General features: G+C 42.0%; 1 protein-coding gene across 1 annotated transcript in view; it reads right to left on the bottom strand.

Annotated features, from left to right (window-relative positions):
• The window catches only part of ROCK1 (Rho associated coiled-coil containing protein kinase 1), a 4,526,103-nt gene that overhangs the window by 739,242 nt on the left and 3,761,733 nt on the right, over window positions 1-25,128 (bottom strand). Inside the window, exon 25 of the mRNA XM_044065727.1 lies at window positions 2,531-2,719. Coding sequence (XP_043921662.1) covers window positions 2,531-2,719 — 189 coding nt within the window. The remainder of the gene's footprint in view (window positions 1-2,530; window positions 2,720-25,128) is intronic.

Here is a 25,128-nt window from a genome sequence, read left to right on the forward strand (position 1 = left end):
ATGAAATCATTAGCTCCTGCTGCAGTAGGATGACAGGTCTGGCTAGATATCTTATTAAAGAAACAGAACTATATTCCTTGAGACTGAAAGGAATGTGAATGCAAGGACAGCAATAATTATTGCAGCCATTGTATTTTATCATCATCAATGAAGATGGGATGAACCACCTCAGCAGTAAGACCGTGACAAATTAATCTGTAGTGATCCCTGAGAAGGTGAATTAATAACAAGGTGGGCAGAAAGTTTTGTATCAAACTCTAGTAAAATTAAACTGTTAGGCTGGCAATGAAGAATACTTGACAGCATGTCTGCACAGCTTCAGAAGAAGGGTGCTCTGGTCTAAGACCACTGATAATGCACACATAAACAGGCAGATAAGAAGCAGAGACATTCACGGCCACTGAGGGAGACTGAAAGTGTTGGTTGGGGGGGGGGGGGGGTGGTCATCATCCTGTTGAACTTTGATAGTCACACTCAAGTCTTGGATAATGATGAATTTAGGGCTTGAGGAATACACCTATGTGCAACATTTATGTGTAACTAAATGAGGGTGTGTCATGTGAACATGAACAGACTACATAAAATAGTTGATTGCGACATTTGGATTTACAGGCTTAACAATGGCAAGTTACTGAAAGTTAAATAGAATCACTGATTGAATGACATGAGGCTAGTTTATTAGTACTGTATAAACGGGTCTACTTAATTTCATTGAAAGCTCATTTCACTGAAACTCAGTTGCCTGCGCACAATTCACTGAATGCTTATTTCACTGAAAGCTCATTTGACTGAAACTCATTTCGTTGAAAGTTATATATGGTCTTTTCCCCACTGTAGTGCGATCCTGGAGTTAGTATATAAAGTAAGGTGGGGTGTAGGGGCACCCCCCCACACACATTGGGGGTTGTGGGGGGGGATGTAGCCCCCCACATAGTTTGGTTATGTATTGTATTCTGGAAAGAGTTATTCATTGGACTTGTAAGTATCCACATCAATGGTTTTAAACATTTAAAATAGGTGGAGGGCTATGCATCCCCCTTACTTTACATACTAACTCCAGGATCGCACTACAGTGGGCAAAAGACCATATATAACTTTCACCGAAATGAGTTTTCAGTGAAATGAGCTTTCAGTGAATTGTGTGCAGGCAACTGAGTTTCTGTGAAATGAGCTTTCGGTGAAACGAAGTAGGCCCGTATAAACATATAACTATAAAATGATTGCAATAACAATCAGTATCAAAATAACAAGTGCACCATGTATGGGATTACACAATATGCAAAAATTAAAATGTGGCAATTAATAAAGTTATTTACATTGCTTACAAAATGTACTCAAATGGGGGTAGAGGAAAGAAAAAATGTTCCTAACCTTTCTTCCTTGGATGTGCATGCAGATGTTTCTAAGAGAAAGAAACGAGGTCTCTTGCCAGTCACTGTTTGACTTCATGAACTTTAAACTTTTACCAAACAGGGGACATCTAGTGGGAAGTGAACTAGTGAGAGGGCCATCTGTAAGCATCTCAGAAATAATGACCCTTGTCTACTTTAATGCTTCAAATATAGCAAAGAGAGAGCAAGAGACTTGCTATTACAGCTATGTAAAGAGAATCAATTTACTGAAACAGGAGTTCAGGCCAGTCCAATGTGCAAATGCGTTAAGACAACATGGTACTGATGTATGGTGATACAACTGCCGGTAGCAACAGGGAGACTGGGAGGCCTGAACCAGGCCCATTGCTGGTGACATGTTATATTCCCTAAGGGTGTGTTCCAATGCCATCAAAAAAAAGTCTTACCTAAACTACAGGTTCTGGAATGGGAAAAACGGGTGAACCATCCTCATTTGGGGCTCTCAACTCCAGGAAGGAGGCTCTGAGGAGACAAATACTCAATCCAGAGTGCAACTACTGAGCTACAGGTTGAGGGGAACTCAAGGGACTGCTTCTTAGCATCAGCTTGGTCATGTGGGTGCTAAAACCACCAAAATGGGCTGAGTGGTATCTACAATCAGAGAAGTACTCCAACAATAGCTAGCTTGGATGCACTTCGCCCTGGCCAGTTGTCATCTGTTCAAGTGGAGGAAGAGCATGAACTCAAGTCAAAGATGAGAATGCCATAAGTGAGGACTAGAAGACCTTCTTGTGGACTGGCACCTAGAGCAAAATGACTGATGTATGTCCCCTGATTTTTTTTTTTATTTTTTTTAGCTCTATGTAGGCAATCTGATAAAGACCACTTTTCAATGTGTGCAGCAGTTTCCTCTTCCTGTATCACAAGATAGTCACGTTCTCCTCTTTCAAGCAAGACCGTGTATACCAGTGCGCGTCTTCATTTATAATGCAGCAGCCAAACACTTGAGTAACTTCAATACTTTAGGCACCAAAAGTAAGACCTTTTGAAAAATTAACAGGACTGAGGATCTGAACTCTTCAAGTGTTACAATTACTTTTACATCTCAAATCAAAAACTGTACAAGTTGCAATTAAATTACTACTGCTGTTACTGCTCACATTAAAGCAACTTCTTACCGCCTGCATTTCATTGAGCTCTTTCTGCCACTTCACCACCATCTGACCAAACTTTTCCTTTTCCTGGTTTAACTCTAACTGCAACTTCCTGTTTTCTTTCTCCTTCCTTCTCAGATCGGCTGTGTTGGTTTTCTTCTTATCAAGTCTCATGTCTTTTCGGTTCATGATCTCTGCCAATTTGTTGACTGCCTAACAGGAAAAAAAAAAGAACATCTTCAAAGAACCAAACCTTAAGTTTGTCAGCTGTAACTCACCAAATCAAGTAAATAATAGCTGATATATTTAAGGACAGAGGATTTGCATTTATTGTATCAGGCAAAAAACAAAGTTAAAACTAGTGGTCAGCAGCTTCCCATACAGCAGCACAGAAGCTATTATTTCCAATATGAAGTATGGCCAACCATTCTAAATGAAATGGCTTTACTAAACACATTCTACATATATATCAGAAATTCCACCCAGTCTGTGTCTGATCTGTAGTTATGGGGAAGAATAAAGATGCATCCTATTTCATGCAACGATACCGCTAATTGTCCAGATTTTCGCTTCATATTTTGGTCTGTTCCTTATAAAATGTGTGGTTTTCTGGTAAATCACTTTGGTTTGAAGGACCTAAATAATGGCATACATTTGAGTTTCAGACTTCATATCCTTCAGCAAATGCATAACAAAACAAATCATGTAATTCTAGCAACTTTCTAACTTTATGACAACTATTTAAAATCTGTACCTATTTTTGGGCTTTTGTCCCCCCATTATGTTAGGGTTTGCCCAGATTTCTTGTGCCAAGAGGTTGCGAGGTATATTGTGCACATATTTTAGAAGCAACAACTGCTTACCCTTTTGTGCATTTTTTCTCTCAGTGCCACTCAATTAGTCAGACTACTAAAATCCCCTTCCATCCCCTACTCAATGGTCCACATTTCCATACCGATCAAGAGCTTCCTCCACAGGGAATAATTGGTGATGGAACCTATTTGCCATTGCGATGGGGAAAGTGTAGCTACATATAAAGATGTTTAACATTGCAATGACTCTTCAAGGAAAGATCAACACAACAAGAAATCAAAAAGCAGAAAAAACACATAAAATGCCACAGTGGAGCAAAGTACCAGCAGAAATAAAACAACAAAATCCAAAAGACTTCCAAAAATCCACAAGGTAAACAAAGGCAGATGTGATAAAAACCAGTGTAATGAACGGTAAGTGCTTTCATGCTCTCCTGTGCACTTCTTCAGACCATATAAAAATACAAATTCACATACACTGCTTATAAAATACATAAGGTGAACCTTTTAAAAAAAAGTTAAAAAGTGCACTGACACCGAGACCAGAAGGTCAGTTAGCTCTAAATCTATTTATCCATCATCCATCATTATTTTGTTGTTTCAGTTTTTGGTTATCAAATCTCTTCCTCTTCCATTCTTGAAAATTATTTTTAATAGAGCAACATTTAAAAAGATGTTCACTTCCTCATCCATTTTTATGTTTAAATAAAGCTTCTGTTTTTATTTTTCTTATCTCTGAAAAATGGTCACTAATCCTTTCCTTTATCTTCCCATAAAAACTGTGGCATTTCATACATATAGAAATATAAACAGCATTCTTTTTATTACAATCAGCTCACATATACACATATACACACATATATATATATATATATATATATATATATATATATATATATATATATATATAGGGAATTTTTTGAGGAATATTTTTATGTACTAAAACTATACTAAATAACAATAAAAATGATATGTAGAATATATATATATGTTTAGTTACTTCAGACTCATTCCTGCTTTGATTAGATTTACTGCATCACAAGAGATCTAAATGGTAAAATCAAAACACGCATTTTTTTCATGCCACTATTACCATGTAGTATTCATATAATTCCCCCATTCACCCAACTGGTGGATGCTCATGCACACACCTGCACACTTTTACTTCATCCACTGTTTTCTGTATTTTCTGTGTGGTTTTTACTAGTTTTCATTGTATAAACATATTTTGGGGGCTTTTTTTTGCAAAGCACTGACAGCATTTTCTAAGTTACTTGTTAATAACTTCGTTTTTATGCACACTAATAAACACGGATGGATATTTACTAGATATTATTAGACATATATTTTTACATTTATAGTGCTTTACTTTGGTTATGTTTATGGTTAGATAGCTATGTGTTTTTTTCTTGATTTTAGTTCCTGTCACAGACCTGAAGAAAGCTTTATTGCATTAGTTAGCCAAAAGCGAATTTAGTTAAAAGTTTTTTTACGTATATGTTATGCTTCTCTTAATAACTGATCTTGGAATGGGGGTTAAAAATAGATAGGCAGCATTTTCCTTAACTAGGATTTAGCTTGATCTAATTAGCAGTAGTGTGTGGGGGTGGGTACTTGTTCTAAAATGCAATTTTACAGCCTTGTTTATATTGTTTGCCATGAATAGGCTGCTTTAAAATTAAACAATACACATTTTCCACACCTACTTCTAAGTATATAAAACCTGATGCGTTTAACAGTTAAAATATTTCTGATTTTTTGTTCCTGGGGATTGCTTGTCTGGGGCAAATAAAGATTTGTTGCTTTGGAACACTACCTGGGTTTCATGTTTTTTGGAAATAATTGTGACTGAGCTCATCAATGAAATTTTAAGACCACCAGTTTCCTGTTTTTTATTTTTTTCTCAACAGTAGTGGTGGTGAGGGTGGAACTAGACAGATTCCAGTGCTTGTTCATTTTTTATCCTTCATAAATTCTTAACACGCTCATTCTGATCTGTGTCAGTATTTAAAGCACTATCAAATAAGGGTTTAGCATTGTTCCTCCATTTTTTATAATTTAATTCTTAACTGTTTTCCCAAGGTCAGGTTTCTATCCTCTTGCAATAAATTCAGTACCTAGTATATCCATCAGTTATTGCCAAGTATTGTCAGTATTTAAACAAAGAGTATTGTGACATCTGACCTTTAACTATAACTTTAAAAACAAAAGGAGGATGCATACTTGTAAGATGTAAATGTGCATTTTTTTTTTACACTTTTTAACATTGATATCTACCCCATTTGATTACTATATCAAGGAATAAAATCTCTTCCTAATAGTAAAAAGAGCTGATTAGATGAAAAAGTTGTCGAAGTAAGATAACTTATGAATTCATCTAGTAATTGCTCTGAGCCTCTCCATAATACAAAAATGTCATCCACAAAACACTCACAGAAGAAAATTTGATCCTTAAAACTGCTAGAAGTTGAATGTTTAATTCATCCTCCCATTACAACACAGTTACATTTGCATATGTGTTAGTCACTGTGGTTTCCCACTGCTATTTCCTACATTTAAACAAAAATATTTATCATGAAATAAAAAGGCATTATTTTCCAATACTAGCTGTAACAACTCTCATATGCTCACGATAATGGAATTCACAGTATCATTATGAATAGATAAATATATTCTTGTAGCATTAATCCCAAAATCATTTGGTATCATGGTGTAGAACTGCCCCCAATTATATCCCAGATTACCTCCGAAATAGTCTGAAATATGACCTATCAAGGCCACCAATGTCATTATTCAACCACAGACTTCACACAGGATTCATGTCATGAGAATAGAAGACTGCAACAGTCATCACTCTGCACAAGGGTGGACCATCAACAAATCCTGGGGATGACAGACTCATTACTTTGACTAGTCCCACATGCAAACCCATGGAAAGAATTGTCATGGAAATGATTAACAATGACATAGGAAACCTTGAGACACTAGACCCAGCATAGTTTGATTTCATCAAAGGCAGGTCATGTCTACTGAACCTGGTGGACTGCTTTGAGAAGGTTACCAAAGCAATGAATGAAGACAAAATAGTGCATACTGCCTACCGTGACCTAGTAAGGTATTTGATACAATATCCCACCTCAGACCTTGTAAAGAAATTCACAGAATTAGGCATAACCCCCTATTGTCCTACCTTGACCTAGTAAGGTATTTGATACAATATCCCACCTCAGACCATATAAAGAAATTCACAGAAATAGGTATAACCCCCGATGTAATGCAATGGATAGCCAGATGGCTTCACAGATAGGCCTCTAGAAAGTTAGGTTTGGCCACACCAACCTTTTCAAAGAGGCCGGTCACCAGTGGCATCCCTCAGGTTTCTGTGCTGGGTCCACTCCTCTTTGTTCGCTATTTTTCAGAAGTCATGGCTAATATCAAGGACCTCTGCAGTACCAAGTTTGCAGATGACTGCAAGCTAGGAACAATCACAGAAAACCCCCAAGATACTAACATTTTACAGGAAGGTTTAACACAGACAAATGACTGGTGCCAAAGCCACAGCTTAAAACTCAGTGCCACAAAATGCATAATAGTACCTTTTAGGAAGTCAGCCACCAAGGAAACCTACCTCATTGGCAAAACACTCCTTAAAGTAGACATATTAGTCAGGGATTTGGGGGACTCATCTAGACAGCAACCTATATATTTAATCATTCTATGTCACTCAACTTACAAGTAAGGGCATGGCATCTAGGTCCAGGGAATTAATCATACCAATGTACTCAGCCATCATCAGACTCATCATTGAGTATAATTGCCCCTTTCTGTAAGTACCTGACCAAGCACATGCAATGACTGCAACGTCCACACAGTTTCCTCACAAAAAGAATACAGGGTGTAAAAACAATGCCCTAAAAAGGTCGCTTCAAAGCCTTCTCTTGATATTTTTTCTTATGGACTGCTGACAAGTGATTTACACCTGGAATACAAGGCATTCTTGGATCCAGCTCTGATGGCATGTTTGCATATCCTCTAAGTAAAAAGCACCAAAACTACTGGGTCTAAGGATTTTAACTTTGCCTGTGACTTAAATGGAACATGTTGCAGGCACAGGTATACATCTCAGAGAATGCCCATTCACTGGAATAAGCTTCCCATCCATGTGAAACAGAGTTCTTCCCTAATGCTATTCAAATGCAACCTGGACTAGTGGATGGGAAATCGGAAATTACCCTTTGGTCTCACGCCTATAATTCTAATGGACAGAGGCAGCCATTAAATCCTGCTCTAACTATACCCCTTAAAATAACCTCTAAGGCACAATAACTCATGGGATACACTTGGGTTGCATGGCTAGGATTATAAAAACCCCAGAGGTTGTTAGTGTAGTATACACTTATGAACTACAAATTCTATTTATTTCTATGCAATGTGTTTCTTCCCTTTTCTAGAACTCCCATCTCCAGTACTTTTATCTCCTTCACAATATTTAATACTTCAGTGATGAAGTATTTAGATTTTGATTCCCATTTTCCAGTAAATGCTTTTTTTGGCAACCAATAGCAATAAAATGAGTGAAGGCTTATGGTGTCTATGCAATTCAGACCCTGCGTCCCAGCTCATAAGAACCATTTCCTTATTTACAATAATTTGCCCCCCCCCCCCCCAACAGTTCTGACAAAAGTACTATGTAGGGAATTTTTAAAATCTGCCAACTCATTGCATTCCCAAAAAATAGTTCCCAGTTACTTCTCTCTTTCTAATCACACTAAAAGCATTTGCGATCTACTAGAGGAAAAATGCTTTAAAGTCTGAGGTGTAAAAATACCTATGTAAATATTCAATGCAAAAATCCTAAACTTTCAAGACTTTGTTGCATACTTGGGAGCCATACAGATACCCCCCCCCCCCATTTCTTTGTAAATAGCCTTTTTGAGCTTTCTTCTCAATCTCTTCTAACCTGTTCTGATTGATCCTTAACAGGTATCATGCATCACTTTATATGCCCAACTTTTTTAATACCAGCTTCTGTACCAGACAGAAAGTACTGTTGTGAACATTGCACTTACCATAACAGTAGATGTTCAAATTCCTCACTGCCATGTTAGTCTTTGGCTATCTGGGTTGTATCCTGTCCAGTATAAAACAATCGGTCAGCTTCACAAAGCTATGCTTTCCACCCACATCTTTACTCTGCTGACTGTCTAGCTAGCTTGTGAGGGAAATCAGCATTCCGAGTTAGGATTACTTGAGAATTTCTTCAGGACTTTCTTGCCCATAAACAGTGTTCTACTTCTGAAAAAAAAAACACAAAAGAACAACAACAACAAAAACAAAAAATAATACACACAGAAAGGGGGATAGAAGGGTGAGTGCAGCTACTGCAGTAGTGGGGAATTCAAACATTTACTGCTATGGTAAGTGCAGCATTCATCATTCTCACTGCTGAAGTAGCCTTTTGGCTATTTGGGTTGATTACTAATGTTAATCTGACTTGGGAGGAAGAAGGATGTGGACCTAGGAGTTTCTGGAGAATGGTCCTATCAAAACAGTCCTGGACTTGGAAAAAGAATCCAGTTTGTAATGCTTTGTAAAAAAAAAAGCAGGTACAGGGGACCAGGCAATAGCCTCCAGAATGATTGTAGAGGCCATCCTTTCCATTATGCCTTTGAAAAAACAAGGCTTTATTAGAATGTACGTTAATTCTGTCTGGAAGTGTTTCACCACAGTGGGAATAACAAGAAAAGATACAGTAAGGAATAACCATCTGGAACTGTCTGAATTGACACAAATTGTCCTTTTCCAGTCCCATACAAGGAATTCCATAGATGTATAGCTTTCCTACAGCACTTGGTACTAACAAGATAATATCAGAGTTGCAAATGCATGACCAGAGTAATCATAATCTATTCTCCTTGTTACTCAAATTCTGAAAGAAATGAGGGAGATAATGGTTAGATTCAAGGTGCACTTTGAATACAGTAAAGGCATATATGGAAGACGTTTTTTTTTTAACAGATAACCCTATAAGCATGGGGAAGCAAAAAGGTTAACACACCATGAATGGCTGCAACCTGAATACTCTCTTACAGATGTCAGAGCAATAAACCAACTAGTCTACCAAAAATACAGACTCAAAGCAGCCAGAACAGCTAGTTCAAAGGCAGACAGAAATAACTTTTTTTAGCAAAAAGTAACAATCCCAATTAAGTGTCAGCTGAGTAACAGCTGAGCTTACAACCTTTGTAGAACAGCTTGAGCCAAGTCTGAAATGCACAGTTGGGGTCCATTGACAGACATACTGAAATGGCTAATGAAATCCCCCTTGCCAAAGGAGTAAACAGGCCAGTGGATAGTAAATCTCACAAATGTTTGAGAACTAGTCTTAATCCCAGACAGGGTCCTGATTATAGGTGAGGCACCAACTAGAATATGTTCTCCACTGGTTAACATAAGATTTTCTTAGTATCAGCATCACATCCTCATGAAAAAGATATGAAAAAGGTACGCAAGAGGTATTAGAACTGAATCATAGGGGGCAGATATAATCTGTGAGGAAGCTTGTGGAGATCCAATGTTGCCTGGGTCCAAAGAGAGTCACCAGAACGATTTTTGGAAGGCCCTTCTAAATCTTAACATCCCTAGATATCAGTGTAAAGGGTGGAAATATATATAGGAACATTCCTGCCCATGTGAATAAAACATGTCCACTTTCCAGGACTGCCTGCAAGGAGTCCTGCTGCAAAATTTTCTTAGTTGTATGTTGTGGAAGGAGGCAAACAGATCTACTTGAGGTGCTCCCTACAACTGGATCCATTCCTGGAAGACCCCCTCAATTTCCATTCTTGAGGGTCTGCCCTGGACCTGCTCAGCTCATCCACCACTACAGTTTACTCTGACAAAAATACAATGCTGTAGAACCAACTCTCAAGCCATCACAGCCAGCCTACACAGGGGGGTAAGACCTAGTGTCTCCCTGTTTATGTACCACACCACTGTGGTACTGTCTGCAATCACCTGTAATGGTCCTGGAGACTACAGGTTGTGAAAAGATTCTATACCATGGATCACAGCTAACATCACTCCGATAATTATGTGCTTTGGTCTGTCTGAAATGTTGTAAGGCTTCACCCTTTACCCACATAAAAGGTGCTCCCCAAGCATAAATGGAAATGCCTTTTTGGCACCACCAATTCTGTTTTCTTCTTGATAAAGCCCAAGAATGGCATCTAAAAATCCAAGAAGATGAGAATGTTGAGTCCGCATTTTTTAATATTTACTTTTTCTCATGTATAACCTGGAAAGAGGAATCATGAGAATCACGAAGCCAGGAACCCTAGAATGATGAGGAATTCTCTGGATGAAGCTCCAGGCTGACTGGAGAACAGGAAAGTTCCCAGATACAAACTTACATTTTCCTTTGCTAGGAATGCCTTTGAAAAGACTTATCTAGAAGGCAATCTAAAAAGACAATCCTGTGTGACAGAGTCAATAAGGATTTTTGAACATCTACCCAGAAGCCCAGACGGTTAAGGAGTGAAGAAAAAATAAGTTATATACTCGCCATATAATGTTCCATCTCTGTTGTTCATTTTCATTCTTCCTCAACAACTGGATTTGGAGACAACCCTAGGATCTTACTCGGCCAATTTTTACAGCCTGTGGCTACTAGAAACTCTCAAGCCACTCCCTTACCCATAAAGCTCAAGTCTCCTACCATACCCAAGTTCTTGTTTGCGTAGCTTCATAGGAATATTATAACACTAGTATGAGAAACTAATACCTGGATCACAAAAGGAGGAAAGGAAAGTTGTGTAAGAACTTACCATAACCACAGATGTCTTTCTCTTCCATGTTGCAGTATTCTACTAGTGGGTTTACCCTTCTTCTGATCAGCTTGTCCGGACAGGTTTCCAAAGCTTTTCCAGTCCCTTTTTATGTATCGGACATCTGACGTGGAGGCAGGTACATAGGCCATAAAGGTGACATCTGTACGCACCAGCTCTCAGAACCTAAATAAAGCCCTAGACGGAGCCAGTCCTGAGGGACACAGCCTGTCCCTGAACTGGGTAAAGCAAGTGCAAAGGTTGAGAAAGGGGATGGTGGGAGGGAAGGAATACTGCAACATGGCAGAGAAGGACAGCTATGGTTATGGTAAGTTCTTACACAACTTTCCTATGTCCTTCTATTCCAGTGTTGCAGTATTCTACTAGTGGGCGAATACCAACCTCACTAAAGGTTGTGGGGTGGCCTGGTAGAGGACTCCAGGAATCCATGCAGGATAGCCCTGGCAAAAACCTGCCCTGGCTCTGGAAATATGGTCCACTTTGTAGTGTCTGGTGAACGTGTGCACAGAGGACCAAGTGGCTGCTTCCAAAATGGAGTTAGTGTCCAGGCCTTTGAGAAAGGCTCCAGAAGAGGCCATAGCTCTTGTGGAGTGGGCCCTGACATTGCCTGAGAGTGTCTTCCCATGGTGTGTGTAAGAAAAGGAAATAACCTTGGCAATCCAGGCTGAAATGGTTTGTTTGCCCACTGCTTTCCCCAGAGCCCTGGGGTGGAAGAAAACAAACAGTTGGTCTGATTTGCGAAAAGGTTTAGTTTTATGCAAATAGAATCTGAGTTGTCTGTGGACATCCAGGGAATGAAGGACTCTCTCACTATCGCCCAATGGGTTAGGAAAGAAGGTAGGCAGATGGATAGCCTGATTCAAGGAAAGGTTGTTGACCACCTTGGGGGTGAAGGAAGGGTTTAGCCTTAGGGTGACCCTGTCCACATGGAAAACCAGGAAAGGTGGAGTAGCCATAAGGGCTTGAAGCTCTGAGACCCTCCTGGCTGATCTCAAAGCTACTTGCAGGACTGTTTTCCACGTGCAAAACTGTAAGGTGGCCTTGTCAGCTGGTTCAAAGGGTGGTAAAGTGAGTTCTTCTAGCACATAATTAAGATCCCAGGGAGGAGGGGATGGTTTCCTGAGAGGTCTTTGGTGCAGGACCTCATTCAGTAAGAGTTTAGCTGGTAATCTGGATGCCAGTGGAGGGTCCATAGGCAGGCAGGCAGGCAAAATGGCAGACAGGTGTGCTTTTAAAGAGGAGTATGACAAACCTGTCTTCAGAAGTTCACACAGGTAGGACAGAATCAGAGGCAAGTCGCTGTCCAGTGGCTCCATCTGTCTTTTATGACACCAGAAGGAAAACCTTTTCCATTTGGAGAGATAAGATTTTCTTGTGTTGGGTTTCCTGGCCTCCTGCAGGACTGAAAGCACATCCTCATTGTACAGGTGTCTGAAGGGAATCGGAATCCTATCCACCACAGGGAGAGGTGCAGAGACTGCCACTGTGGGTGTATCTGTGTTCCCTTGTGCTGTGTGAGTAGGTTCACTGAGGGGGGGTAACTTGTGGTGACTGCCCTTGGACAGATAAAGTAGTAGAGGGAACTAGTGCTGCCTTGGCCAATAGGGAGTCACCACCAAGATTTTGGTGGGTCTTGCTGAATTTTCAGTAGGACCCTCTGAATCAGAGGGGGGGGGGGGGGCATACAGGAACATCTGCTTCCATGACATTGAGAAGACATCTGTTTGCAATGCCTTCGGGTTGTGAGTTCTGGAGCAGTAGCTCTGGAGTTACCTACTTATGGAGGAGACGAACAGGTCTATCTGAGGAATACCCAACTTGTGGACCAGATCTGGGAACATCTCTCTTGACAGCATCCATTTGTGGCTGTCTGATATGGTTCTGCTTAGTAAATCTGCTTGAGTTGTGCTGGGACGGGATGTAGACTGCCTGGAGGGAGATTCCCTTGAGAGATAGCCAGATCCCATACCTGTAGAGCTAGTCTGCTTAGGAGGTAGGACTTTGCCCCTCCTTGCTTGTTCAGGTACCACATCACTATGGTGTTATCCGTGAAGATTTTTAGGAGGCCCTGCTAGAAGTAAGGTTGGGCTATGAGTATTGCTGTCATTTCCCTGATACTGATATGCATTTGTTTATGTCTGCCTGTCCACAAACCTTGCACTGTCCTTGGACCCAGAGTTGCCCCCCAGCCCAGGTCTGAGGCATCTGTGTGCATGATCTGGGAAGGGGTGGGCATTTACAAAGGCATGCCAAAATTTTAATTCTCGGAGAAGACAGGGGAGGAGTGGAACCCTGAACTCTACAGGATGTGAGTGCTGACCTGGTGTAGAAAGAACTGCTGGGATGTGGGAGGGGGTGGGACAGACAGTCTTGGAGGAGGAGTGATCCAAGTCAAAGTATCTGTCCTTCAGGGTGGACAACACCCATTTGTCTGGTGGTACTAGGGACCAGGGAGGGAGACAGTGAGAGAGACGGCTGGACAAGGGGGTGTTGGTAGGAGGTGATGGGAGCAAAGGGGTCAGGAAGTCAGACACTGCCTGCCCTGTCTGGAAAGAAAGGCCTCTGGCCAGAGGCCTGAGAAGTCCTTGGCTGGGCAGTTTGTTTCCTGGGAGGCCTTCTGGACATGGGGGGGGGGGGGTGAAGGCCTTGATGCCTTTCTTATAAATTGTTTCTTAGCTGGAAAGTTCCTTTGGAACTTTGGGACTGGAGAGAGAAGGAGGTGTTTGAGGTCTTGAAGCTCTTTCCCTTTTTGCTGGCGACACTTGAAAAAAATCAGCCACCTTAGCACCATAGAGGATTGAATGGTCCAAGGGGGCATCCAGGAGCTGATGTAGGCAGGAATATCTTCTTAGTATGGATGCTGATGCAGCTGACCTGGCTAAGGCCTCAGCTGCATCATATACACACCGAAGGGAGTGCTTGTTCACTTGTGAGACAAGCCCGAGTAAGGAAGACAAGAATGTTTTAGCAGCACAGTTAGGAATGTCATTAAGCTCTTTGGAGGCTTTGTCCAAAAGAGCCAGAGAGTAGTTGGCCATGTGAGTGTGGTAATTTGGTGCCCTAAAAGCTAGGGTAGCAGAAGTATAAATCTTTTTCCCCACCTCTCCATAGCTTTGCTGTCCTTATCTGCAGGCAGGGCAATGGTAGTAGGGAGTAGTTTGGATGCCCTGTCAGTAGAAATGGAAACAGTGGCAAAGTCTGCTGGGGGGACACTTGTAAAGGAATTTGTCTGGTCAGGGACCCTGCATAATCTCTCTGCCCTTCGAGGAGCAGGTGGTTGGAAATCTGGATTAATAGATGCTGCAGCAAATGCATCCAGAAAGGCAGGTTGGACAGGTGGGATAGGTGATGGATTAGGTGATTCCATCTGAATCAGATCATAAAATCTTTTTTGAGCATTTCAAGTGTCCTCTCATCAAGCTAACAGTGTCCCCGAAGGGAAGGTCTTCCACTGGGGAATCAGGCTATGCTGAGGCCTCTTCAGGGGATCCACATCCCAGGGGGGTTGAAATCTGGGAAGAATAGGAGAGTTAGTGATCGACTCTGGTGCAGAGTCTAAGTGCTTCCTCTTGCATGTTCTCTTCCCCCGTTATCAGTAGATCAACTACCCCTTTTGCTTGAGGATTTCCAGGTTGTCTCCAAAGGAAATGTCATTAGGTGCTCATCTTGGGGACCTTTACCTCTCATCAAAATTGGTATTTTCAGTGATCTGCACGTTCTCTTCCTAGGGACTTCTTCGATGGGATGTTCTGGAGAAATATCAGAAGAAATAAGTATATCCTGCTGGGTAGCCTGGAAAATTTCAGCTACCTATCCCTGTGGATAGAGTGATGAGGCTCTAGGGACATCAGTTTTTCTTGCCCTAACCTGTCAGAAGCCCTCGAGTAGGAAGCCAGGGTCTGGTGGAAGAAACCCCACCAATGGAAAATAAATACCACCAAATCCCTTGAAAGGAAAGGAGAATAACAAGTTAGAATGGTAATAAAAGGAGGCAGAGAAGAAAGGGGGATGGAGGGGGGGAAACTAGGACTGCAACAGTGAACACACTCGAACATCTACATTTATGGTAAGTCTACACAACTGTACTATGTTCTTCACGTTTCACTGCTGTAGTCATCACATTTGGATTGATTCCCAATTTCCCAAAGCTGAGGAAAAGGGTGGAGGCAGTCAATGAAAATAAGGGCTGGCGAGAATGCCCTGCAAGACTGCAGAGGCAAACCCTGCCCTGGATTTGGAGGAGAGGCAGGTGGTAATGCTTGGTAAAAGTGTGAACAGATGTCCAGGTGGCATCCTCCAGGATGTCCCTGGTGGGGACTCTTCCTGACAAAAGCCGCACAGGTGGAAGCTGCTCTGGTGGAGTTTATCCTGACCCCCTTGGGGGGAGGCTTTCCATGCTGTTTGTAGCAGAAATGGATGCAGTGTGCTATCCATTTGGAAATGGTTTGTTTGGAGATAGCTTTGCTTTCTGCCCTTGTAGTAAGCTAACCAGCAATTGATCAGACTTTATGAAGACTTTAGTCCTGTCTAGATAGAATCTGAGCTGTCTGTGCACATATAGAGAGTGAAGAGTCCTTCCCCATTGTTCTGGGGATTTGGAAAAAAGGTGGGCAAATGAATGGATTGGTTGAGAGCCACACTGTACACCACTATGGGCATGAAGGATGGGTGAGTTCTGAGGGATACCCTGCCTGCATGAAAGATGATGAAGGGTTCCACAGCCATGAGTGCTTGCAGCTCAGAGACTCTTCTGGCTGAAGTAATGGCCAAAAGGAATGCTGTCTTCCAGGAGAGAAATTTTAGCTCTGCAAAAGAAGCTGGTTCGAAAGGGGGCAGGGTGAGCTTTTCCAATACAAAGTTAAGGTCCCAAGCTGGTGTTGCTGCTCTTCTGGGTGGCCTCAAGTTGCTAGCCCCTCTTAGGAACTATTTGATCAAAGGGTGTGAGAAAAGGGTCTGCTCAGTGGGAAAATGAGCAGACATAGCAGAGGCCTGAATTTTTATACAGGAGAAAGAAAGGCCAGTGTGTAGTAGGTCAGCTAAATAATCCAAGATGAGTGGGAGGAAGGGAGGGCTGTGCCGTATTGGCTCCCTTAGCCTGGATCCATGTGCAGAACCTTTTCCATTTATCAGCATTTTTCTGGTGCTAGGATGTCTGGCTTCATGGATAACATCCAGAACCTGTTTACTGAGGTTGGCAGATTGGTTCGGGGTTAGGGAATAAGCCAAGCTGCCAAACAGAGTGTCTGCAATTGGGGATGCAAGAACTCCCCTTCCCTCTGGGTCAGGAGGTTTGGAATATGAGGAAGATGCCATGGGGCTAGCGAGGACAGGCTGCGCAGCAAGGGGTACCAGTGCTGGCAAGGTCAGTCTGGAGCTATGAGAATGGTCCTTGATTTTTCCTCCCTTATTTTGAGCAGTACCCTGGGGATGAGAGGTAGGGGAGGAAAGGCATAGACCAATAGATTGACACAGAGAAAGGACAGGACATCCACTTTCCAAGCCATGCAGTGATCCTCCCTGGTACAGAATTTGCTGAGCTGATGGTTGGTGTGGGAGGCTAAAAGGTTGACCTTCGGGGGTTCCCCATTTCTGAATTATTGGGGTGAAGATACTTCTGTTGAGTTGCCACTCATGTGGGTCCAGATGATTTCTGCTTAATTGGGTTGTCAGAGTTGAGAGAGTCTGGTAGGAACTGTGTTAACAAGTGTAGTTGCATGGCAGAGGCTGTGTGCCAAAGGGTCATGGTCAGCCTGCATAGAGTGTAGGAGTGATCCCCTCCCTGTTTGTTGATGTACCACATCACATTGGTGTTGTCTGTTTTGATCAGGAGAGCCCCTGGAGAGAGAAGGGGCTTGAAAGCTATCAAGGCATGCTGCACAGCCATCATATCTTTTTGACTGATGTGCAGAGGGATTTGCTGTGAGCCCCATTGACCCTGTATGCACCTGCCGTCCAGGTGTGCATCTCAAGCGTAGTCAGATACGGCTGTGGTGAGTGTCTGGGTGGGGAGAAATGCATTCTCTTGTTGTGGGGGCATGCTGTTGCCCAGCAAAAAAAAAATCTTTTCTGAGGCAAGGAATTATAGGTAGAACAGTTTCCAGGTTTTGAGTGTTGGCACCAAAGGCTCTTTAGGTATCATTAAAGTTTCCTCATATGCAGTCTGGCATATGGAATGAGTAGTATGCAACAGGCCATGAACCCCAGAGCTTGCAGGATCTTCCTTGCAGTTAGCTGAGGCCTTGTGGCTAGTTGAGAGAAGCAGTCTGTCAGGAAGCTTTGTTTCTCTGGAGTAAGGCATGCCATCTGGGAAGCTGTGTCTTCACTTGCACCCAGGAAGATTATCCTTTGCGTGGGCACCTGTTTGGATTTCTTTTCAATGAATGTGTATCCTAGGCAGGTTAGTAGAGTCTTTACAAAGGTCAGGTGCTTGAGCAGCTTCTCCTGTCTGTCTGCTTGAATAAGGCAGTCGTCTAAGTATAGGTAAATCTGAATATTTCTTTGTCTGCAAAAGGCAATGACCGGAGCCAGACATTTTTTGAAAACTCTGGGAGCAGTAGATAAGCCAAAGGGAAGCGCAGAGAACTGAAAGTGTTGGGATCCTGGCCTGAAGCGGAAATATTTCCTGCATGATTCCTGATAGGAAAGTGGAGGTAGGCCTCTTTTAGATCTAGGGTGGCTATCCAAGCTTCTTTGGAGAGCATGGGTAGCAGCTGCTGGAGGGTGAACATTCTGAATTTTGGGATCACCATGAAGGTGTTTAGAATGGATAGATCGAGGATGGGGCACCAGGTGCCCTCTTTTCTGGGCACCAGACAAAGTCTGTACTAGAAACTTTGGACTATCTGTTCTGTAGGAACGTGCTCTACTGTCCTCATAGAGAGCAGGGAAAGGATTTGCTTTTGAGCCTCTGCCCACTGATTTGGTCGTAGATCTGGGAACCCTTTTGGGGTTAGAAGAGTGTGGAAGGAAAATTTGCATCCTTGAGACACAATGTTCAGAACCCAGTGGTCCTTGGTAATGGTGGCCCAGGTGCTTGAGAGAAAGGATAGTTTTCCTCCTATGGGTAATTGAAGGTGGGCAGAGGGAGGGAATGGAGGAGAATAGTCATTGTGAGTTTGTACCATAAGGGGGTGGCTTAGAACTCCAGGGTTTTGAAGTGGAGGTAGTCCACTGCTTAGATCTCTGCATTCCCTGGGGCTGCTGTTGGGGGGGGGTCTGCTTCCACAGGGCCTAGGCTGGGCCAGTTTACTGGCAGCAGGAAAGGACCAGTGTTTGGAAGGACAATGCCTGCTGAAGCCAGGGGGTTGGACCTGCAAGAAATCCTTAACTGTTTGCATAAAATTTGCTTTTTCTTCCATCTTTTTAAAGACCTTTTCTGCCTTAGTGCCATTAAGCTATCTTTGAGCAAGGGAGCATCCAACAATTTATTTTTGCCATGATCCGGCAGGGGCTGTTCCTTACACCATGCATGCCTTCTAATGACAGATCCAGTGACTGCTGCCCTGCAAGTAGCTTCTAGGGCATCAAAACCACAGTGGAAGGTGTGTCTAGTTACTTGACTTGCAGAATGCATTAACTCTTGTAAATCTTTAGATTCTGCCCAAGCAGGAAAGGAAGCCATTTTTTGTTTAAGGAGTTCCAAGGTATGCTGCTGAAATTTCAGCATATGGAACTGACAATTTAGTGCCCTGATAGCAACAGTAGCTGAGGTGTATACTTTCTTACCCCATCTGTCCAATGCTCGGGAATCCTTGTCTGAGGGAGTGGGATTCTTAGTAGAGGTTGCTTTAACTCCTTTTGGCTCTTGAGATATGACCTCAGGGTCAGCTGTAGGATTTTTAAAAAGATATTTGCGCGAGTCAGGTACTCTATAGTACCTATCTGGTTTTCTGGGAGCAGGAGGAAGGGTGTCAGGAGTCGAGCTGGATTCGAGGAAGACATCTTCCACAACATCCAAGACTGGGGGGATGGGCCAAGGTCTGTGCTGTGGAAGATCTAGGAATTCTCCGAGTCTCTTTTTAGACTGAGGGTAGTCCTGACTCTCCCATTGGAAATGCTCCCTTAAGGTATGGAGGGTTTCCACAAAGGAAAAATCCTCTGAGGAGAGGCTGAAGGAATGGAATCCTCTGCATCAGAATCCTCATAAGTGGAGAGGGGTTGCATGTTTTCATATTCAGATACATCAGATTCATCTGATTTTTGTTCAGACAAAACGACTGGGGACAGATCTCTTTTCCTTTTGGAGGGGGTAGCTTGGCTTCCCCTGATCAGCATGATAAGGTCTTCTGCCATTTTAAGCAGAGACAAGATAGATTCCTGAGAGTGGGTCGTCTGTTTCTTGGGTGTGGTTTGTACCCGGGGCCTAAGAAACTCTGTAGTTTTAGAAAGAACGGTAGTCGTGAAATAAGACGTCAGTTTGTGTCGAGATTTGGTAGTGCTAAGGACTTCTTCGGAAGCCGGTGCCTGCTCAGCCGCTCCGGACCTATCCAAGGTTGAGACGACTACAGGATCCTTAGTCGAAGAAGAGTTTTACGGTATACCAGACTCAAAGTGTCTCGGTAGTAGCCTGCGAATCAACAGAAGCGGGCATCAGGGGCTGCGAAAGAACCTCACTGAGGACCAGAGAACTGACTACCAGCTTAACGGAAGCGTCATCAGTAGGTTTGGACCTGTGCGGTCTATCTCTCTCAATCTTTACATCTTTTTTAGAGGATCTGCTGTCGGATGGCTTACCGAAGCCATATTGGAATTCGAGGACTGTAAGTGAAAATATCTGGCTACAATAAGGGCCCGACGACAGATAGTTCTGGCATTGAAGAAAGCACAGAAGCGACAAGGGACGTTGTGGTCTGGGCCTAAACAAGTGACGCAGTAAGAGTGGAAGTATCGGTGTGGTATTTGTTTTCCACAGGCGAGACAATTATTAACTTTTTCTGACATCGATTAGTGCAACAAGAAAGCATCCCCAACGAGGTACTTAGCTTTAGAAGACTTCAACTTCAATTCGGTAGATGAAAACTCAGGTAGCGGCCGACCGGCACTCATATGAACCGCTTTTCCTTCGGGCTCCACGGCAAGAAAGACTGATGCAATGGTGTCGGCTGCCTTACTTTATACTACTGATGACCTGACGTCAGTCCTCAAGCGACAGCAACCAATGCAAAAATACTAAGACTGCAACAGTGAAACATGAAGAACATCTGTCCATCCGCCAGAAGCAGAGAATGGTCTCTCAATCACTTCAAAGGCAGAAGGCTCCAGGGAGAAGGAGACTGATGGAGCCGAGAAGACATGCTTCCAGACCACCGGCTCCTTCTGACACAAAGGCAGCCCACCTGAGGCAAAAGTCAGGCATGAGTTGCCCAATGCTGAGGCTCTAATGGGCAGACATGGCTCTGACTACTTTAGGCTTGACTCTAACACCTCATATCCGACAACGATGCTATGGCTCCGAGAGTCATCTGACTCCGACACACTCCAAGCTGGTGCACTCTGAATATATTGGAGCAGAAGAGCACAGATGATACCAGAAGACTTGGATCTGAGACAAGATGGGCGATGTAGCACTAGTAAAGTTCTCCAGACCGGAAAGGGTAGGAGCCAGAAGCACTCGCATCTGAATCTGTGCCTTAGGAACCTTCATCATCCTAGCCATGTCAGCTTCTATCAGGCTCCTGTAAAACCAAGAGGATGAGGCTGATGAAATGGACCTGGAATGTCGACATATCTCCAAAAATCAGGATGGCAGTCGAGAAGGGACGGACTCCAAAGAAGACCCCATACCTAGTCCAAGGTAAAGGTTTCAAATGTGAGGATATCGGATCCGATTAAGTATCAGACATCTGATACAGACAGATCTGAATATTTAGTCTTCAGATCTGACCTTTTTGAAACTTTGCAAGCAGGCTCTGTAGTTGGATCAGAGATCAGATTGTAGGATTAATAAGGGTCTGATGGACTCTTCCCGGGCTCTTTTTTGTCAAGCTTGGAGGACTGAGCTCCAGACAGTGATTCTGAGTTCAAAGGGAGAAGACCTTTCAGAATAACTTTATTCTTCTGGTCTACTTAAGCATGGGGGTTAAAAGCTTTGCAGATCTCACAGTCTACTTTTAAGTGAACAGGGCCCAAGGAATACACACACAAATTGTATCATATAGTGGAATCTTGTGCCCACACTGCTTACATTTCTTAAAGCTTGAAGACTTTTCAGCCATCTTAACAAAATATCTAATTTTAAGATTAAAGAAAAAACTTTTTCTAAGAAAGGGGAGAAGAAGTTACCAGTGATGGTAATCGAAAGAAGGGAAAAAGATAAATACCAACAAAGGCAGTCAGAAGTGCACTAAAATAGTGTAGGATAAGGGAGGATATACGATATGCAATTTGCAGAAGGTAAGGACAGAAAAACATAAGTAAGGCACTTAACTGACTAACACTAGAGAGCTCACAGCGACCACGTCGGTACACGAAGGCAGCAAATGAGATCTGAGGTATGGTAGGGGACTAGAGCATTATGGGTAATGGAGGAGCTTGAGAGTTTCCAATAGCCATGAGATGTAAAATGCGGCTAAGTGACATCTGAAGGTTGGATCTGAACCCAAGTGTTGAGGAATGAATGAAAATTGACATCATCAGATCTCATGCTAAGGACACTTGCCTTCTGGTAAAAGACTCTGCAAAGATCAGTAAATCGTCTACACAAGGATAAATGTGGTAAGCAGCTTTTAGCTCCAACATTACCATAAAACTCAGGAGAGAAATGACTGGTAACAAACTCTGAAGGCTCAACATTTTGAATTTTGGCACTTTCACAGACTGGTAGAGAAAGGAAAGATCTTCAATAAAGATCTCCAGGAAAGCTTGTGGAGTAAAAGGCCTTCCCCTTTAGTCTGAAGACCCTAGGAGTTATACTATCAGTGCAAGCAAGTGTTGAATAACCGGAGGAAAAAAAACTTTGGTTTGGAGGGAATTCCCTGAAAGGAAGTGTGTGCATCCAGTGCCAATCATAAAACCAGTATTAGTACTCAAGTGTCTAAAACAATTGGTTGCCACAGGGTTTGTGGTTCTCCTCTTGCCATCTCTTTTTTGTCCCATTTGCCAGCAGATCGCAAGGAATGATTATTTTTGTCTTTTTTTAAGGAAAAGAACCAGAGGGTTTGTAAGATTTATAATGCTGAGCTTGAAAAATCTTACTTGGCTTCCTGAACTAATTTCCCTCTGAAATCAAACTGAGAACCTAAGTAACAGCAGGGCCACAAAAAAAAAACGCATTATCTAAAATACCAAACTTTACCTCCTCCGAAAACTTTTCGGTACGTACCCAGGTATATCTTCTCTAAACAGCAGCAGTAGTAGTGGCACCGGACTCAGTATCTGCACAATCATAAATACACTTCAAGGCATCTTTAGACACCTGAGACAGGTTAAAAATTGTAGAATTCAGATAAGAATTACTTTTTGAAGGAAGTGTGGAAGAAAATTCTGATAAGATGTCAAAGCCTGACAGAACAGACTGGAAGGAGGAATTTCTGTTATGAAATCTGTATAACACCTAACCTTTTTATCCCCAGGAGTAGGGTTGGCATTTTTTTTTGGGGGGGGGGCAAGGGGGGGGGGACTGCAGGCAGCATTTAACACATCCTCCAAGGTTGGCATAACAGGAGAAAATGGCATAGCATGAGATAAATCCACTAAGAGTATATCAAACTTACCTCCTCAGTTTAGGGGGAACATCCACTTATTCCCAAAAAATACATTACTTATCCTAGTCTTGGAAAAGGGAAACTCCTCTAATGGAGTTGGAAAGGACCAACGTTCCCCTGAATCAGAGTCTTGGGCTTGAGAGTCGGAAAAAGAAAGACCCTGTCTCTGTCTTTATCTCTGTCTATGCTAGAACCCTCCAGCATATTTTCCTCAAGAATGACTTCTGCTCTCCAGGATATAAAGCCTGAAATAAACTTCTGGCTAAGGTAAGAAACCCAATACAGCAGCAAGCACGCAAGTGAGGCTAGTGCATGGACTGAACCATTACAATGCAACAACCAAAGAAAGTCCAGCACAAAAGTGGAATGAGTAAATCCAAAGATTTAATGAAAATGAATTTATTACATGTGGCTGACCCAAACAAACAAACCGGCTTCTGCTCAAAGGAACCTTCTTCAGTGTTGCAGTTTAATGACATCAGCACATATTTAAATACTAAATATTTAATAAGTAAAGTCATGCTATTGGTGCATACCAAATTAGCTCTGTTCACTAAGGCCAGGTTTAAAGAGAGCTCCCAATCTTACTATCCAACCTGATTCCTTGTCATTGAGATTGGTATGCCATCCTATTTTGCACATCCTATTCCCCTGAATTTTTTTCTATTATTGTAAAATGAAATTTGGCAGTGTGATGGGTTAATGTGTGTTTAAAAAGTGCACTAGTCTTTTTTGCGCTGGAAGCTCCTGAGAATGGATTAAACTATCTGAAGTGGAGTGGCAACCTAGGATTTATTTTTTATATTTTCAGTCTGCTTTGGGCAACGTTTTGTGTTTGCACTTATCGAAGCTACGGGTTTAACACATCTTCCCCTTGGTGTGTTGCAGTTATTTCTTGCAAAACACATTCCACGAGGGTGAGGGCCTGACCTACGTAACTCAATTTAATAGCGGATACTAAATTTCGCATTTTCAGTTATCTATATTGAGGCTCAGGTACTGTAATCCATTTTTTATTCAAGGGATCTACACAACATTTGGGATTTATGTGTCATTTGGTACATTTGAACTGGCCATTACAATGAGTAACTGTAAGGATATAGAGAGCTGGATCAAACCGCGAGTGTAAAGTTGGTATTGTTGGCACGTTTGGTCATTTGCAGTAGTTACTGAACATACAGGACTTGTGTGAACATTAACAACTACTGAGACATATTTATTGAACTTAGGGGAATAGACAATTACAACTGAACGTCTTGTGTACTCATAAGGAGAAGAATATGCTTCGGATTATACGAACTAGTATTCCTGTGGAGCCGAACATTTATTTTTGGATCTAAATAAGAGCTAAGAAGTTTAAAGAACTTTTTTGACTGTGCTATTGTGACTTTGTGTTTAGGATGTTTCTCACTAACACTGTTAATAGGGGAGGTGCTTTAAGTGCGTGCATACTGCTTTTTTTGTTTAAATGAAAGTCTTCTTCATGTCTTTCTTATTTCCAATCGCATGAGCATTTCAATACACCTATTAGTGGCTATATTTCATGAAACAATAGCTGTAATACAGAACAGGACACAATGCTTATTTGTAGGCTTTAGACCATTAGAACAATCCTCTTCGATGGCATATTTTGACTATTTATGAAGGAATATAATGTACAGACCTGTCTGAATTAGAGCAAATGTATGATTCTGATTGTTACATTCTTCTACTCGCCAATTGCATGGCTAATAGCTGGAAGCTATGCTTATTTGACAGGAGGGACATACTTTCATGTCAAGTACGTTGCATATAATCAATGATGTGTTTTGATATGGTATTTATACCACCATTTAGACGAAAGCAATTCTTCCCTATTATATAGCCAAAATATTTGTAATTAACATAGTGATATTACTGGCATACTATAGGTTCTACTCTTTTTATGACCTAACAGAACTCTATACTTGATTTTGCGAGCAATTCTTTGACCTGCCTTCAATTTAACATATGGAATTATATCCAAATATACTGGGTAGTACATATAATTTAAACACATTGAATCATACTTTGAAATACACCTAACTTGAATTTGGTGGGCTGAAACTAAGGTCTGCCTTATTTGAGCATGAGGTTATACACATGTTGATAGGTGGTAAAGTTTAAAGAATTTATACCCATGACATGATTTCAAGAATCCATGGTTTTGGACAGCCATACCGACACAATATAGGGGTTATTTGGTAGACAACTCAATAAATGGACCTACATATTTTGGGGCA

Source organism: Protopterus annectens, chromosome 3.part0 (genome assembly GCF_019279795.1).
Source record: "Protopterus annectens isolate FY-2018-M chromosome 3.part0, PAN1.0, whole genome shotgun sequence".
NCBI classification, from domain to species: Eukaryota; Metazoa; Chordata; order Ceratodontiformes; family Protopteridae; genus Protopterus; species Protopterus annectens.